Source organism: Psammomys obesus, unplaced genomic scaffold (genome assembly GCF_907164565.1).
Source record: "Psammomys obesus unplaced genomic scaffold, mPsaObe1.curated_primary_1811, whole genome shotgun sequence".
Taxonomy (NCBI): domain Eukaryota; kingdom Metazoa; phylum Chordata; class Mammalia; order Rodentia; family Muridae; genus Psammomys; species Psammomys obesus.
Genome location: NW_026587556.1, coordinates 798,464 through 817,021, shown reverse-complemented (window position 1 = coordinate 817,021; position 18,558 = coordinate 798,464). Strand labels below are relative to the sequence as shown.

The 18,558-nt window shown below is 39.4% G+C and overlaps 2 protein-coding genes across 11 annotated transcripts in view; one reads left to right on the top strand and one right to left on the bottom strand.

Annotated features, from left to right (window-relative positions):
- LOC129674039 (translation initiation factor IF-2-like) overlaps positions 1-3,932 on the bottom strand; it is a 9,665-nt gene extending 5,733 nt beyond the window's left edge. Inside the window, exons 1-2 of the mRNA XM_055603931.1 lie at positions 3,828-3,932; positions 5-622 (exon numbers count right to left, since the gene is read on the bottom strand). Of these exons, the coding sequence (XP_055459906.1) occupies positions 5-622; positions 3,828-3,932 (723 nt within the window). The remainder of the gene's footprint in view (positions 1-4; positions 623-3,827) is intronic.
- The window catches only part of Zmynd11 (zinc finger MYND-type containing 11), a 98,887-nt gene that overhangs the window by 5,932 nt on the left and 74,397 nt on the right, over positions 1-18,558 (top strand). Inside the window, exon 1 of one of the 10 annotated variants that reach the window (XM_055603890.1) lies at positions 14,957-15,001. The exons of the other annotated variants lie outside the window; for them this stretch is intronic. The gene's annotated coding sequence lies outside the window, so the exon portion shown is untranslated. Of the gene's footprint in view, positions 1-14,956; positions 15,002-18,558 lie in introns of those variants that run through there. 10 annotated transcript variants of the gene reach the window in all.

Genomic DNA, 18,558 nt, shown 5'->3' with positions numbered 1-18,558 from the left:
CTGCCCGGGCCGCGGCCTCCCGGGCGGGCGGCGGCTGACGGTGGCCTCGGGGACTGCCCCGGGCCGGTGAGGCCTGCGGGGTGGGCGCGTTCCCTCGGCCCGGCACCTTGAACCTCGGGCTGCCGTGGGGAGCAGGCCCGGGTGAAGGCGGCGGGGAACCGCGCGCGGCCTGCTGGCGCCGGGAAGCCGCGGAGTCTTGTGAGCTCCTCCCGCCGGGTCCCCGCGCCTCCCGCCTGGCCAGGCCCGAGGGCCCTTTGCGCGGAACCGTGTGGCGGGCGGAGGGGAGCGGTGGAAGCGAATGTCCCCGCGGCCGGTGTCCGTCGCTCCCCCGGGGGCTGCAGGCGAGCGTGTCGCGAGGCCTCAGATCCCTCAACAGGTCCTCCCGGCTGCCCTGCGGGATCTGCCGCCTTGTGCCCACGCAGAGCTGGGGAGAGAAGCTGATGGGGACGCTGCCTGTGGGGCTGTGGCCCGAACTTTCACTTGCGCTGTCTCCCCTCGCGTTTTTGTTTTTTTTTTTTCTGGGCCGAGCCAAGGCGCTTTTGCCGTGTGTCCGTGGGACTTTGTCGTTGGTGATTTGTCGGTGGTGCTCAGTGGATGCCGTGTGTCCGTGGTACTGACTGTCCTGTGTGGTGTGTGTGGCACCCAGTGTCACGGGCAGTATGCACGCAGTACCCCGTGTCCTTTAATCCGTATAAACGCCGGCCGGTGCCACTGCACCGCTGAACTGTGCCCGGAATCCCGGGAGAGACAAGATGTGTACATAGTATATAGCATTGTGTGTGGTTGTGTGTGTGCAGTATCTTTGTATATAGAGTATCCAGTGTCATAAAGTGGTACAGAGTACCTGGTGTTAATGTCCCTTGCACAACCAGTGTCTTCTACTGTGTACACACGCAGTACCTGGTTTCCTGGAGAGTTGTATACACAGTAACTACTGTCACCTACCTTACCCTGTGTCTTAAGTGGTATGTACTTAATAGCCGGTTTCATTTGGTGTGTACCTAATGACTGGTGTCATGTGTGTTTTTGAGCTTAGAGGCAGGGAGAGGTCACCCCAAAGGCAGTAAACAGTTTGGGGGGGGGTTGTGACACTGTCTCACTCAGGTCCTCTCTCTGCTTCACCTGGGAGGGAGTTAAGTTTCCTAGAGTCAACTGTGTTGTATGCAGGCAAAAACATTTAAAAAGTAACCACTGGAAGAGGCAGAAAGTAAGTGCTTTTTAAAAAGAAAACAAGAAATGTAACATCTTTTAACTTAAATGATTATGGGATACATAACCTCAAATGATTGGAGTCTGCCATTGATTCCAAGTAGCATCTAGAAATGATTAGAGTGTCTAGTTGTACTCTAAAAGTTTGAATATTTTATGGTAGGCAAATTGGACTTTGTACTTTTTAAAATCTCTAATGTGTTGGACGAGAAGAAGAAATGTGAAATTGTGTGCAGGCATATTATTTTCCTGTTCTTTGTTTACATTGTAGTAAGTACTTTGGTTACATTTTTAGTTAGTATTTTGGCTGACCCTATAAGATGAAGAGGCCAGAGAACGAAACATCAGAAGACATGAGATGTGATTATGATCTTGCTGAACTCTGATTAAGAGACTTGCTGTTCTCCACTCACTATCTTTTTTCTGTAGAGACTATTCATGTGAAAACTGCATCTTTTGTGTTCTCCAAGGTGGACACTTTTTGCAGTTATCATTTGCAAGGAAGGCATTTACACTAATATAAATGTGAGTGCTTTCTTCATAAAGAAAAATCGATTAAAATGTTAGAACTGCACTCTAGTTCTACTTAAATATTCTTCAGCTATCCTAAAATTGGTGCACTGGGTGGATGCCCGTTTGCATGTTTCTGTGAATGACATAGATTTATTTGAACTTACTCCCTTTTGTAACTTTCCCTCCGTTTCCCATTAGGATGGTTCTGATAGCACATAATAGAGGCATTCATATCCCAGCATAACTTAATTGGGATGTTAATTGGAGCAAAGAATTTTGACATTTGTAATGGAACTATCACATATTGTTAGGATAGTGGTTGCTTAAAGTCCTAACCAACTGCCAGAAGATTTTTATTTCCCTCCTTAGCCTTCAGTTAATTGACTTTAAAAAAACAAAAAACAAAAAAACAAAAGTAAAGAAGCATCATTAAATCTAAGCAAAGAGAATGTGCCATGAAAAGGAAAAAAAAAAAAAAACAAACAAAACACAAACTAACAAACAAACCAACAATGAAACTAGCAAATAAGCAGTGAACCTTAGTCTTCCACTCAATTGAACTTAACTTAAAATGTCAATTTTTTTTTCAGGGTGATAATTTTGTTGTTGTTCTGATTTGGGTCATGGCATAATAATTAAGACCACAGACCCAGAGGCCCAGTGACTTAGGTTTGAATCTCCCTTGGATCATTTAGTAGGCTCTTGGCAAATGACTTAAGTTTTGGCAGGTTCGGCAATGAAGACCAGGGAGTAACTGAACCAGCCACACAGTTGTGAGGATTAGGCCATTTCTGAAGCAGTGCCAGGCTCACCAGGGGAACTGTGAGGACAGGCTGCACAGTTGAGGTCCTCATTACAAGCACTGTTTCCTCCTTGGTTTAAGATATACAGAGCTGCAGAGCTGAGCTCCCATTTAGACTCTTGTGCTGTCAGTTGAGTTCTAATTTCTAGTTATCTAGCATGGAAGAAAGGTGATTTTCTGTCCCTTTAGTTAATCAATTCTGTTGATTCTGATACCAAAAAAGCCTGGATTATGTACCTATCAATAGTTTGTAAAGTTGCCTATATGAAGGCTACTTCCTAGAAGTGGTCATTTTGGCGCAGGTCCAGTGACATAGCCCTGGGTTAGAAAGCTCCTTACCCCAGAGCATGACTCAAATAAAACCTGAGACCTTACTCCTCTTCATTTTGAACTTTTGTTTTCTGTGGTAGAAGTTATGTGTAAAAACTTTGTACATTTATTGTTATTATGCGTGTTTATGCATAATGTATAGGGGTGTGAATGCTGTGACGTGAATGTGGAGGTCAGAAGACAACTTGCAGGAATGGGTTCTCTCTGTCCTGAGGATCAAACTCAGAGTCAACACACTTTTATGGCAAGTGCTTTATTGACTGAGCCATCTTGCTGGCTCAAAACTTTCTAGTTTTAGTTTTTAGTTTGATATATTGCTCCTTTGCTTTCCTCAGTGTGCCCTTGCTGTTTGTTTTTCTCTCTCCTTTTTTTTTTTTTTGTTTACAAAGCATATAAAGACTAGAAGGATGGATAAAATTATATATATGCATATTTATGCATATATGTGGACAGTTTTAACAATGGTGGTTTTGGTTTTTAATTCATTACTTCCTAACTCCAGGTATTATCTTTGACAAATAATAAATAGCTGAAATATAGCATCTGAGAGTTATCTTTAACCTTTGTCTCTAATTTGGTACTTTTGCTCACCAACATTTTCCTATCTGTGTAGCTTCAGGTTATGTGCTTTATATTGCTTAAGTAGTAATCTACAGAGAACAGCTGTGGCCATTCTTTCATCAGCTCATTCTGGAAACAAATTCTATTTCTCACTTCTGTTTTTTTCTAAGAATTGACAAGAGATGAAAGGCAGCTAGTTTACATCTGCTTTCCTTTGGTGACCATGAGCTACTTGCAGTGTCTGTGTCATACTGTCGTCCCAAGAGAAGCAGCTGCTGACTGAGGGTGTTAGGGATCTGTGGCTTTCTGTGGTTCTCTGTTGAAGTGTTTGGGATCTACAGTATAACCACGGAAGTAAGTACCATGACAGTGAAACATTGCTGCTGTGTCTCCACCACTGTGCAGGGGTCACCTGCACTGACCCACTTATTGCCATCTTAAAAGCATAGAAGTCTTTAAATACAGGAAGTTCAGTTCCGTGTAGCAGCGTGTTCCCTAGACTACTGTTCACGTGCATGCCTGTGCACTGCACCACTTGCAGGCTCTGTGTAACATGGGAGTTCAGGAATCCCTGGCATGGGGTGAGTGAAGGGAATGGAAGCTGCAGAAGAGAAAGAATTTACATATAAAGTTGTCCATGAGCATTCTTTTTGAATAGTCTAGCTGATAAACATGTGCATGAAATGGGTGACAATTTCGTGGGAGAGGTAGGGAAGAGGGAGGGAGAAATAGTCTACTGTTATTGACTTTTTTCAACTTAGAAAATTCTGGTTAGTGTCTACTGTGAAAGTGTTATAGAAGAATCAGAATCTTTACTTGCAAAAACGAACCAACAATATGTAAAGCAAAACATATATTTGAACACCTAAAAATACTTATATAATCCATTGTGTATTTGAGAAAATAAAACTAAGCGATTTGTTAGAGTTACTTAACACAATTTTACTATTAATAATAGGTTAGTTAGATGTTTAATCTTTTATTTTTGTGTGATATCTTCGATAATAATTTTCTGATTTTTTTTTAAGTCAGGTTTTTTTAAAGGGAAGCTTAGTATTTGGGACAATGTTTTCACAGTGAGATGTAGTGTAAGACCTTAGCACATGGTAGATAAGAGCAGTAGAAATCTCTTACGTCCAAGTGCTCAAGTTATTTATTTACTGTGCCATTGTAAAGCTACAGCTCCTTTGGCTGTGTGGCAAGCTTTGTAAAGTTGGTAACCTCTGTTACTCCTTGAAGTATTTGCTTTATAAATGGCTAAAACATGCCTGAGTTTGTGTAAAACTAAAAAAAAAAAAAAAAAAAAAAAAGTAGACAGTGGTGAATAGTGTTAGGTCAGAGATTTTACATATTTAAAAGATAGGCCAGTAAGCCAGACATAGTGTTGTGCACACCTTTAACCCCAGCATGCAAGAGGCAGAGGCAGGTGGATCTCTGAGTTTAAGGCTAGCCTGGTCTACACACAGAGAGAGTTTCAGGACAGAGAAACTCTACACAGAGAAACTCTGTCTTGAAAACCAATAAATGAACAAATGAATAAATGAATGATAGACCACTATCTGTTTATTCCTGAGATATGGAAAAGATTGATTTATGAGTGAGCCATGGTTGCTGACAACTTCCATAATTTTTCTGAAAACTAAATAATATTTTAGAAGTAAATTGGTTTTCTTTTAAGGCATACTTTAAGGCCACAGTTAAGCATCACTTAACATCACACTGAAATGTTAAAATATTATACAAAATGTTATATTTTGTATAAATAAAATGTTTAATTTTGGAACATTTAGTACATTATTATTTATGAAACTTTGCTATGTGTCAGATACTTGCTAGATACTGAGGTGATTAAGATAAGAAGGTTCCTGTTTGAGGATTTAGTAACAATTATCAAGCCAGTGAAATAAAATGTAATGGAGAAAAAAGTAAGCACACTGTACAGAGTGCTACAGTGTAGATGAGTTGAGATACATTATGTTTGCGCTGGGATTCCTTGTGAGGTCTTAACATTGTAATTTATTCTAGTTTGTAACCTTGTGATATACTACCCTAATCACTCGTGGTTTCTGAAAGCTGCTTTTTTCTGGCTGGTGACACTACTCTGGTGAGAAGCAGGGCTAGTGTAAATACCCAGCACTTACTCCCCTGGTGCTGCCTGAGCGGGTAAAGAAAGGTAGACTCATTGAAAACTTTCCTGCTTTACCCAACTACTTTAGTCTGCTAAGGAAATTTAAAATATAGCTTAAAGGATGGGGGATTTTTTTTTTTTTTTGCTAGTTTTAGCGTATATCATGTGAACATGAAAGATCTGTGCAAATTTTAAAATGACTATGTGTTGAGAGTGTATAACATTATTCTCATTACAGCATTTGAAACATTTTTAAAATCAGGAAGGCACCAACTTATAGAAAAACAAACAAAGAAAACAAAACAAAAAACTATACTAGGCATTTTACCTGCACGTTGCTTTAGAAGTCTATTTTGTAACAGTTGTTAGGAAGCTGCTTTTCTTCATAAATATGGCCAGTGGCAGCACCTTTTTATATTACCATTATTTTTTAAGGTGTTGGCATTTGAGCACTTAATCATACTAGGTACGGTACATGCTCCAGGGATCCCTCACAACATCATCTTGAGGAAAGTAGTGAAGTGGCCCAGAGTGGTGGCTCCTGTTGCCCAGAGTCACAGAGACATGATCAAGTTAGTTTGAATGGAAATTTAGGAGCACCAAAGGTTCAGTCCATTGTTCTTCTCAATCCCTCTAAGTCCCATGAACCTTCTGGGTTTTTGTAATCATTCATCTAATCTGCCTGGAACACCTTTATAAATCTGAGAAAAAGAAGAAGAAAGTATGTAAGATAAAACTGTGAGACCATGCTCATTTGAAAAAGCGGGAGTTGGAAAGAAAAGAATATTAGAAAATTGATAATCAGAACATTCCATAAAAAGTTCGGGTTTGTTCCAATTTCTTTGTTAATGACAGCTAGTAATCTAAGAACAAGCATAGATAATTGGTTCATTTTCTTTCCGTTGCCATAGCAGCTCATATTATGGAGACACAACTTGGCTCAGGTTCAGGAGTACTGAGTGGGGATTCTTAAATCTTTATTTTAGTGTTTATAGTAGGAAAAGCATGCTTGAAAATACTTGGCATGAACTCTAGTGCTAACGTCTTCTTGCTGTCTTAGGAGGGGCAGCCTTTGTCTAGAATCTTAGCCATCTCAATTGGGTAAGTTAAGTTAGACTGAACTAAGTTCTGGGAAGCTGCTCTGCATGCTAAGCCTTCAGATGTCTGCAGGGTATATTCTGCTGTCCGCAGTGAAAGGGTGTGATTCCATGAGAAGCACATGCTGTAAGGAGGGTGAGCAGCATTGCAGCATCCAGAGTCACGTTCTCCAGGCAGCCAACAGTGATGCCGCAGTGGGATATTAAGTATGATTTTCTCATTTAGTAGCTTTGCAGAAGTTTTCAGAAAGAAATAGTCTCTTAATGAAGGCTAATTATGGGGAAGCTTTCTCAGTTTGAAAGCTACTGGGGTTGTTGTGGATTTTTTTTGTTTATTTGTTTTTTAGTTTTATTTTTGTCACTTGATTTATCTGCTTAGTATTTTTCTATCTCCAAACTGCACCTGAAAAGCACTCTTGAGAAAGCAAGACCTTAATTTTTAATTGGATTTTTACATGGAAACCTTTTCCAATTAACATAAAGTTTACCTTTTTAAACTGCTTGGGTATTGTAGTTGGAAAAAACTGAGACTAACGTATTGGAGGGTGGTAATTGATCATTGGAGGTATTTTAAGTTACAAAGGAAAAAGTCTAAAGTAACTTGTTTTCTACTATGTTTATTTTAGCATGTCTCTTTATGTACAGAAATATCCAGTTAAATATCACTACCAAGATGCCTGAAATTGTTATTTTAAAATTCCTGTTTTAGCACTTTGCACACGCACACACCCACGTGTATCTCTGTCTATGTGTATATATGTGTCTTCTGCATATAAAATCTTAGAAAGTCATTTGCTTCTGATAGGTGGAGACTATCATTTGAATCATTCGAAATTGGACATTTATTAGAATTGTTTAAAAAAAGTAGTTTTTCTTACTTACATTAATTAAAAGCCAACTAGACATCAGTTCAACTTAAAGCTGGAGTTTTTGTTCATCTGTATATTTTAAATGCTAATGAGAAATATACCATGTAAGCCTTGCTTAGGTAAGACTGGCTTCTCTATCATGAGAGAAATTTTATATGGCAGTGCTATGGGACTCACATTAGGAACCAAGAATAGTTTAACATACTGGTACTCACTCAATTGTGGCTGAACATCTGAACTATTATTACTATTATTACAAAAACATCGATTCAGAATTTTTGAAGGTTGGACTGATATCTAATTCTGTAAAGCCCCATTTCAGTTTTTAAAGCAAATTGTGTGTGTGTGTGTGTGTGTGTGTGCGCGCGCGCGCGCCTCCCTTTAGAAAATACTTTTTGGGAGTGCTATAGAGAATGATGTATCCTGGGACCTTTAGCTCTACTGCTGAGAAATTGTTGAAGAGTCAGACCTGCTGTAGGTGCAGCTTAGTAACTTACATGTTTACCAAGCATACACGAAGTCCCAGGCTCTATCTTCAGCACCAAAAGTCAGTAAGTCAGGCATCCAAAGAGACAGAATAATAATCAAGTAGCCTGAAAAAGAAATACAACCTTTTTCCCTTAATCGGGAAACTCCCTTGGATACTGAGCTTTCATGGGCTACATCTGAGCAGGGGTTCTAGGTTATATCCATTCATGGTCCTTGTTTGGAGAAACAGTCTCAGAAAAGACCCCTGTGCCCAGATATATTTGGTCCTTGTGGAGCTCCTGTCCTCTCCAGGTCGTACTAACTCTCCCTTCTTTCATATGATTCCCTGCACTCTGCCCAAGGTTTGATTATGAGTCTCAGCATCTGCTTTGATACACTGCTAGATAGAGTCAGAGGCCCTCTATGGTAGGCTCCTGTCCTTTTACTTGTTTTCTCCTACTTCCAATGTCCCATTTGTCTTTCTAAGTGAGGATTGATCATCTTACCCCAGAACCTCTTCTTGTTTAGCTTCTTTAGGTATACAGATTTTACTCAATGGCGGGCTCTTTGACCCCCCCCCCCCCCCCCCCCAGGGAGGAGCAGCCCTGCTAGGCCACAGAGGAGTATATTGCAGCCAGTCCTGAAGAGACCTGATAAGTTAGTGTCAGATGGAAGGGGAGGAGGACCTCCCCTACCAGAGGACTTAGAGAGGGTCAGGGAGGAGGTGAGGGAGGGGGCTACCACTGGAATACAAAGTAAATAACCTGTGATTAATATAAAAAAGTAAAAATTAAAAAAAAAAAAAGAAATACAATCTTGAAAGAAAGCCTGATGTCTGTCTTTCTATGTTTCTCAGGAATGTAACTATTGCTACTGTGCTAGATGTAGGAAGATGACTATCCAAGGAAGTTGAGAGTCCCTGCTGGTCTCAGATACAGTGTTGTCACCAGTTACTGTAGGCCATACCTGGGGATAAAGGAGGCTTAGAAAATGGACTCCATGCAGCTTGGATATTCACTTAACAGGATTATAAAGCAGCAGCATTCCTGATACACATGAACTCTCCAGGATTTCTCATTGCTCAGATTAAGAGCATGGTTTCTCTTGGGCAGGCATGTCAGCTGTGTCTTGAGTTGTGCAGCTCCCAATAGTGTGGGCATCTGAGGAAGTGTTCCAGCTCTTACTCTTAATCTCCCTCTTTGGCCCTAGCCTTTATATGTGCTTGAGAATTTTTGTTATCCTTCTTTATTTCAGGTCCTTTCCGGTAGTTCTACCCACATGGATTGTAAGAGTAGTTTCTTCTTTGAGTATTCTTCTTTGAAATTTCCAGCTTACTTTCTTTGCTCTGGAAGAAGTCCATGAGCTCTAAGTCTTACTGTTGCAGTAGGCACAGTGACCCACATCTGCAGGTTCTCCTCCACTACCTTACTGTCACAGTATTTTGAGGCATCACAGAAATCCCAGCAACTAGGCAGTACCTGGTAATTTGCACAGGCATCTCTGATCCATCTTGAGTATAGTGTTCACACTCTTCCTCCAGCTCCACAAAAGTTAAGGTGCATGGCACTCAGGCTTCAAAGGAGAGACAAGGAATTTAGGACCAGTACCACTGATGAAGCACTTACCACAGTGTAGGCAACCCTTTCCTCTGCTGACTGTATGGTGCAGCCCATTTGCAGCCTATTGTCTGTAGTGATCATACATCAAGTCTTGCCTCTTCTTTTAGAGGGCAGCAAGTCATATTTTCATGTATAAAAATACTTTTGCATTCTAGATCAGATACATCGAAGAATTAGATTTCTTTTTGTTGATGTTAGAATTGTATTTAACATTCTTACAAAAGAGTGTATTTACAAAGGCTTTTTTTTTCATTTTTACAAAATTTGAACTTGAAGAACAGAGCATTTTAGATGGCAGTACTGTTGGGCTTTGTATTTGTTTCTAAGCCAGGTGCCATTTCCTGGATAACACCCAGTGCTGTAAGGAGAGAAGAGGGCCTGAGTTTAGCCTCACAGAGTGTGATTTATCTGGAAGATCTGGCATTCTGTGAAAAGAAAGTCTACACTGAATCTTGGCCACACCAATCTTCTGTTACCTGATTCAGTCCTGTCACCTTGGGGAAGAGGGACCAACAGACTACTTCTGGCCTCTCTGTCACTGCTCTAGACTGAGCTCTCTGCATTCATTTTGTTTCCCTTGAAGAAGATAATCTTTTTAGAGTATACCCTATTTTTTAGGGTATACATTCATAGACTAACTTTTCTTTACAAGTTTTTTTTTTTATGAAAGTTTTCACTTTTCCCTTAAGCATCAGCCAAGTCATTCTGTTTATTCATTCAATAAGTTTTTTCCCCCATGTGCAATCAGCACTGCTATATTAAATACAAAGTTTAATGATTGGATTTAAAGTTTGTGAGTGGGCTGAAGCTGTAGCTCAGTGGTAGAGCACTTGCCTTTCATTTGCAAGGCACTAGGTTCAATCTCCATTATTTCAAGAAAGTAAAAAGTGCTTACATACATCAAGTTTGTGTGCATTTCCTGTCTCTGTCAAGTTTATATTCCTCTTACTGCCAATAGCTCAGTGATTTGATTTCTATGTTTTACTTTTACAAAGTTCTTACCTTCTTATTTGTCTCACTATTTAAGGTATCTATCACTGTCTAAGTTCTTTGACTTGAGAATACCAACTTTTAAACTTTCTTAAACATACCCAAAGTGCTGTTTGTAGAGTAGGGAGGGTTACATGAATGTAGTGGTTGCCAAAAGTATTAGCTCTTCATCTTCACAAACTCTGATTCTGTTGTTCTGCTCACAACCTACTGGAAACACTGTTCAGCAAACCACTGTGTGATCCTGGACACCTGCATGTGTGCTCACCTGGTTCTCCCAGTCCTACCTTCTCTGATTGAAATAACACACTTCCCACCATGACTTAAACTTTGCATTCTCCTGCCTGCCTGTTCCCTGCATTCCTGTAGCCAGCATTAGCTATCTTCTCTGGTGGCCAGAGACATCACCATTGGGAAGTAACATACTTTACTGCAGTCTGCAGTCTGCTTCCATCTGTGAGAACTCTTACCTGTGTTCTGTGTAGCATCCTTTCCAGAAACCTCGGCTTGTACTGTGAACATACAGTCTACCTTCCATTTGCTTCCAGACACACCATTACCAAGTAAAACAAAGCAAGCAAACAAAACCAGACAGCAAAAATCTTTACTGAATTCTATGCCTATTTCTAGGGGTTTCTTTTCTTTCCTTCATAAATCTCTGTCATGTGTAAAACACTTGTCTATAGAGTATTTTTATTTTCTCTACTTTGCTCTTTTATCAGCAGACACTGCCAGTGTTTTCCATCTATAGACTAGGCAGGTGATCTTAGAGTTTTGAGGCCTAATGATCACTGCTCTCTTTCAACAGCGAGGATCCCTGGGCTAACCCCTCCCTGCAGCCTGCGTTCCCTTTGTTCCCTTAGTGCTACACTTTTTTTTTTCCTTTTCTTTATAACCTTTGTGACTGCTCTTAGAACCCTTCTTCTGCAGCCTGAAGTTGCACATGACTGGAATCCATCCTCCGTACTGTATTTCCCCTCAGGATCACCTCCCTGGTATGGGTTTAGGCAACCAGGCACATGCCCTCAGCTTGAACAGACAGAGCTTGTCAACTCAAGCTGGCATTAAGCATTATATTCTTACTATCTCATAGTACTTAAAATCCTAAGGGAGGATGGGCTCTTAAGTAATGCATTCAAGCAGCTCAGAAGGACCACTCTTCCATTGTTTACTCTGCTACTCTCTTACTTATTCTATTACTCTTAGAATAAAGCCTATGCTGGTCTCAGGGTGGTAAGGTAGCCACAGCAGTTCTGGCATTATATTCAGACCCAGCACTATTTAGAGAACAAAATGACCATTTTTAGACATTTTAGAAGTTTAGATTTCAAGTACCACTAACATACATCTCTCTTGACTGACATGGCAGCTGCTGAGATTCTCGGCTTAGAGGGACAGTGGGATCCCAGAATGGCTACAGGCTAACCATGTGAGGCCAGTAGCTCCTGGTGGTTTAATGACTTTCCTAAAAACTTCGTGATTTCCCTTTGGGTCTCAAAACCTATAGAATGACCTATAAAATTTCAATAAATTGGTTCCTAATGCACATACATCCTTTCTGTGGTATGATCTAACTGCCTTATATCAGGCATCCTTGCGGGAAGGGGTTGTCTCAGAGTCAGTGTTTCTGCTTTAGGGAAACCTACACTGATCATGAAGTGAGGGCGCAGAACTTGACCACTTTACAACGTAATTAGCTCCCAGGGTATCTGTACACAAAACACCCAAAATTGAAATTTTTTTTGTATGGACATAGGGTGATTAGTTTATTGACTGGGTATTGTATTCTTGAGTAATTAAGAGACATGATAGTACAAAACTAGAAATTGCCCTTCAGCAGGGGGAAGCCAGTGTTGGGTGTGCTCAGATAGCATTTGCTCCTTCATTGGGTCACTGTTTTTAAAATGTCAATATCTGTAGTTTACTTTTAGAAGAATGAAGTGCTAGTGAAGTGTAATTTAATGTAGTGTTGTCTAACTATTTTGATATTGGTGCCGTAAGTTCTGGGCCATCTCCATTTATATTTAGCCTTTAACAGCTGAGCCGTCTCTTCAGCCCCTGTCTTGGTTTATGTGGGAACTAATTTTATGTTTTTACCAGGTCTTATATTTAAAATGCACATGGTATCACTTAGGAGAGGGGACACAAAGACTGTGATAGTTTAATAAAAGAACACATTTCTTCGGCAATAGACTGTTTATTAGTTACCTTGCCCTGTACAGCTTCAAAAATAGTGAAGGAGTATAGTCCAAAGTGCAGGCACTTTCCCAGGTCTACCTCAGGTTTTTATGAATGTGTGTGAGCTAGATTAGTACTGGCTTGGCAAGGGTTAGAAATTAGTAAGTCTGTGCACTGTGGCCCCTTTAAGACATGATTGTTTTAGAAAACATTATGCCTTCATGAGACACATTGATTGGACACATTTAGTTTCTTGGAGACTATTTTCTCTTTCTCTTCCAAACCTACAAATTCCCTCCATACCAACCTCAGGATTTGCCCTAAATACAGACATTAGAAGCCAGCCATTGCAGATGAGTTAGGAATGCAAAATGGGACCAGATCTAGTTGATGTCCTTTCAAGATGGTAGAAAACACATTTGAACCAAATCACAGCCCAGAGTGCTTTGAAACCCAACCGTAGGACAGTGGTAGTTGCAGTTAAGCCTTCATTCATTGTCAGTGTCTGCTGTTGTTATGGCCACTGTTACCTGACACTTCAGATTATGTGCAATAATTAGAAGAGCTCAAATCATATTTCATATTTTAAAGATGCTATACATTTGAGATAATTCAATAAAACAATACCAAAGCTTAAATAAGATGGGAACTTGTGTTCTCTAGACCTCCGCTGGAGTTGACTGTCAGAAAGCATGCTTTGCTACTCTGGGGAACCCTGATGCCATGCCCCTCATCTCTGCATATGTTTGCTTTTTGGTGTAGAAAATAAAGGTATCATGTCCTGTGCTTTGACCTCTTGTTTATTTGTATTCTCTGCAGTAAAATGAAACACTGTCAACCTCATTACAGTGTATCTATTATATAGAATGGTAATTGAGAGTATAAATTGGTAATTTTCATGTAAAGTTAATAAAAAGTTCATTTATAAACTTTTTGCTCTAATTTGTGAATTAAATGTAATTTATTAGATTTATTAAATAATTTAAAGTTGAAGTTAATTTAATAAAGGATGATTTTTGAATAAAAGGTCAGTACAAGTCTGTAAAAATAACTCACCCTGACATCTCTTAAGTTAGTGACAGCTGTTTGCATCTAACAGTTGACTCATTCCTCCCTGCTTCTCCTTCCAGTGTATTTATCCTGGTACTAATATGTGTCCTGGTGAGTCATAACTCTGAAGCACGAAATTGTTGCTGCCTTCTTTAGCTTTGAAATTTAATGTTATGCAATAAGAAAATTATGAAAGATCCTTTTTGAAAAACTTTGAGAAATGAAACCTTCTGGGTAATTTGGTGTAGACTGGAGTAGTTGCCACATAACCCATGAATGGCCAGTTAAGTAGACTTGAAGAACATGCCAGCATGTTCTGCCTCGTAGACTTAAGTTCATGGGAGATAGGGGTTAGTTCATCTCCACTAAGTTGTTAGTACTCCTGTTAAGATGTTAAGGTCAGAGTGATCCCTGATTTAGAGAGGAGGGCTGCCCAGAGCTGGCTGTGGCTGGCTAGAATAGTTTTCATTTCCTTCATTCACCTCTTTAGTGTGGTTTCAGAACGTTGATACTGTTAAACTACAGTTATTCAGCATATTATTTTACGATCCTGCAACCGATCACTACTGTGATTATGTTCTGTAAAGTTCCCACACACTTATGGTATAGGTCTGGGAAGCTGCTCCATTTCCAAGAATTACGTGGTTTCAGACAACTCTCATGTTGAAACACCAGTGGAAGAACAAGCCTGTGAAATTCAGTGCTTTGGGTGAATACTATTGTTTGGGACAATTCTGGGTATTAAAAAGTACGTTAACAGTATACATTTGTAAGCCAAAATGGACATTCCCAGTATACCATGTAGTCCTGGATGTCCTGGAACTTTCTGTGTACACCAGACTGGCCACCAACTCACAAAGATCCACCTGCCCCTGCCTCCCAAGTGCTGGGATTAAAGGCGGGTGACTGAATTGTTTAGTTTTTAAGAAATAATTTATTAGGAAAGTTTAATTTTTAGAACACCATACTTGTAAATAAGGTTATATCAGGTATTACCATATTTTGGTGTCTTGTTTATACAAGTCATTTACCTGTAACTTGGTAACAGTAAGCCTTTATTTCTGTTTATATGACTAATTTTTTAGCATAAATGTACCACTGCTTTAGTTTAATTTCTGTGTTTTTCTTTTTTATTTTCTTAGGTTAGCAAATAGAATGATGGCTTTTATCGTGACTTCTTCTTACAGGTGTGTCATACTTGGTTCTCACCTGTGCCCATTCAGTCCTCCCACAACACCTCCCCCACCCATGTGCTTCTGCTTTCTTATCATATGTGTTCTGTTGCCCTCTCTTATTTCCCACCTCCCTTTCTAGTTTGTTCACCTGTGCTCACTACTGTTTAAATATATACACCATATGTAATTTTAGGTCCTGCATATAAGACACAAGGTATTTATTGTTTGGAGCCTGGCTTACTTTGCTTAACATGGTGATTTTTAGCTTAAGTTCTAATGATAAGTGGTGGTGTTGCTTTAGCTTAAAAGCCTCTGGTAAGCAAAACAACTACCTGCCTATTTTCAGATGACGAGGAATAGTCAATTTGGAAGCAGATTAGTAGATTCTGTATACTTAAGAGGGAACATGCTTACAGAGTGAGGCATTTCTATGGTTCAGTTTGAGTTCTCATAAAGCTCAAGATTATGTTTCTGAGTACTTATTGAAAAAAAAGCAAAAGATAATTTAAGAGACAAATTAAAATTCAGGCAGGAATTGTATCCTGTTAGTGTTTTGAATGGTGTGGGGCTAACTTTTTTTTTTTTTTGCAGGTCTTTCAGAGCTTGTTCTGTCACTCTGTTTTCTTGACATTGGTGGTAATGCTGAGAGTTTAGGATTAAATGTGTTTTTTAAACTGAAAATTATAATTTATACTATGGACTGCTAGTTTCTGTTATTAAAGTTAAATTACTATGAACATTTGCTACCTAGATCTTAAAATTTGAGGAAAATAATGAGATTTAAAATAGATTACAAAGGGATGGAGAGATGGCTCTTCCAGAGAGCACTCTTGCAAGAAGACTAAAATTGGATTCTGAGCATCCTTGAGTGGCTCACAACAGCCTGTAACTCTAGCTTCAGTTCCAGAAAATTCAATGTCCTCTTCTAGCCTCTGAGGGCACTTGTATTCATGTGCACATATTCTTCCCCCACAGACACTTAATTAAAAAAAATAAAAATAAAAGTGAAAAAATCTAAGAAAAACGTATATAGCAAAAATATTACATCACAAAAGATTCATGAAATTCTACTTTTGATGCTTAGAAATTATAGTAATTTGTATGTGTGCCTGTTTGTATGCACATATTCATTTGTGTGCATCTTTCTCTCTCTCTCTCTCTCTCTCTCTCCTTTTTCTTTTTTGATTGGATCATTCACTGGCCTGGAACTCAGAATTAGGCTAGCTTGTCATAGAGATCCACTAGTCTACACCTTCCAGCGTTGGGATTACAAGTGCGTACCAGTGTGCCCAGCCTTTTACATCAGTTCAGACTGGCCGCAAACTCAGATCCACCTGCCTCTGCCCCTCAGGTTCTGTGATTAAAGGCATGCACCACCGTGTCTAGCTAGTGGCAAAGTGTCAGAGAAAGGAAGGAGAGACACTTCTAATGATCAGCAATCATGTTTTGAAAGTACTTTGTTAGGTTGATATGTTTAGTTGTTTTTTATTGTTGATTTTTTTTAACTTTCTTCCTCTTTTGGTTTTTTGAAATCTTAGGGTCGTTTTGATTTGCATTTCCCTTATGACTAATGATGTTGAACATTTCTTTAAATGTTTCTCTGCCATCCGATATTCCTCTATTGAGAGTTCTCTGTTTAGCTCTGTATTCCATTTTTTAATTAGATTACTTGATTTGTTGCTGTTTAACTTCTTGAGTTCTTTATATATACTGGGTATGAGTCCTCTGTCAGATATGGGGTTGGTGAAGATCCTTTCCCAATCTGTAGGCAGTTGTTTTGTTCTGACGACAGTGTCCTTTGCTTTACAGAAGCTTTTCAGTTTCATGAGGTCCCATTTATTGATTGTTGCTCTTAGAGCCTGTGCTGTTGGTGTTCTGTTCAGGAAGTTGTCTCCTGTGCCAATGAGTTCAAGGCTGTTCCCCACTTTTTCTTCTAAGTGGTTTAGTGTATCTGGTTTTATGTTAAGGTCTTTGATCCACTTGAACTTAGGGTTTCTCTGTGTAGCCTTGGTTGTCCTGGACTCACTTTATAGACCAGGCTGGCCTTGAACTCACAGAGATCTGCCTGCTTCTGCCACCCCGAGTGCTGGGATCTCAGGTGTGTGCCACCAAGCCTGGCTAAGTTGATAGTTTTTAATAACGTTGATCAAGTGAGGTAGCAAAGATTGTATTTTGACTTGATGTTGCCTCTCATTGTTCTTATAGCTGGTTTTATTTCATTATTGGCTGCCCAGAACTCCGTACAGCCAGTGCTATACAAATAGCAGTGTAGATGGTTTTTACCTGTGAGAATTCTGGGGCAGAGTAGGTGGATGTACAGTTGTTTTTGTTTTTGCTAGTTATTGTCACATTTCCCACCACTCATGTTGTGATTTTTGTTTTCCCACCACCTATGTGGGGAAGGCTTGTTTCTCTAAGGTCTTGACAAGAATACACAGCCAGATACCAATTTCACTAGCCTTGTTCTTAGAATGGTACTTTAAATAAAGCTTAAATTTCATTTCTCTAATTATAAGTGAAATTAAGTATCTTTCTATAAGTTTATAAGGCTTTTTCTATTTTCTACTTTTTCTTATGTTTTGCTCATTTTTTTCTTTTTGGCTTTAAGAAAAACGTATTTTCATTAAATCTTAGAGATCTTAGCCTTTCATTGTGGTGTAAGTGACAATGCTTTTTATCTGTTTACTTCCAGCTTGCCATTTAAGTCTTGTCTAACATACAGTGTATTTTGAACATGTCAGAGTTTGATCAAGATCTTGCATGCTATTTTTTTTTTTAACTTTTAGGTTTTATGCTTTGTTTCTGATGCTGGTGGCTTGCAGTTCTAGTTAGCTTTATCCGCCCTTCCCTATGTGCTTTACTTCAGGGATTTGAGTGACAGGAACCCCCATTTTGACAATATAGGGCTTTATTTACATTTTCTATTGCTTGACAGTTCTATTTTTTGACTCTTGATTGAATTTTTCATTTATTCTTTTGAGTTTTAATATTACTCATAACTACATCACTTGTATGTTTTGCAAGACGTAGCATTTTTTGTTTTGTTTTTTGAGACAGGGTTTGTGCGTGTAGTGTTGGCTGTTCTGGACTAGCTTTGTAAACCAGGCTGGCCTTGAACTCACAGTGATCCACCTGCCTCTACCTCCCCAAGTGCTGGGACTACAGGTGTGTGTCTCCATGCCTGGCTGAACTTTTCTACTTCTTGTTCCTCTGATTAACTTCTTGAACCTCTACCTCTTTAGCATATCCTGCATGCCAGAGCTGCCACCCCCTGATTATCTTGTTTTGTGTAGTGTTAAACAAGAATGGAGATGGTGAACATGTTTAGCTTTTTCTGCATATTAGCAGAAAATTTCCAGCATTTTAACCATCATATATTCTGGTAGCTCTGAAGCCAGTATGTGTATCTTAAACAATTATCCCACATTTTCATTTGTTGAATATTTTACATAAATTTGTGCCGATTTTTGTTTGGTACTTTTTCAGCATCTGTAGAGATATCTCTGGTATGTATCATGCTAGATTTTTCTAATATTAAATATCATTGCATTTTTAGAATAAAACTTCTT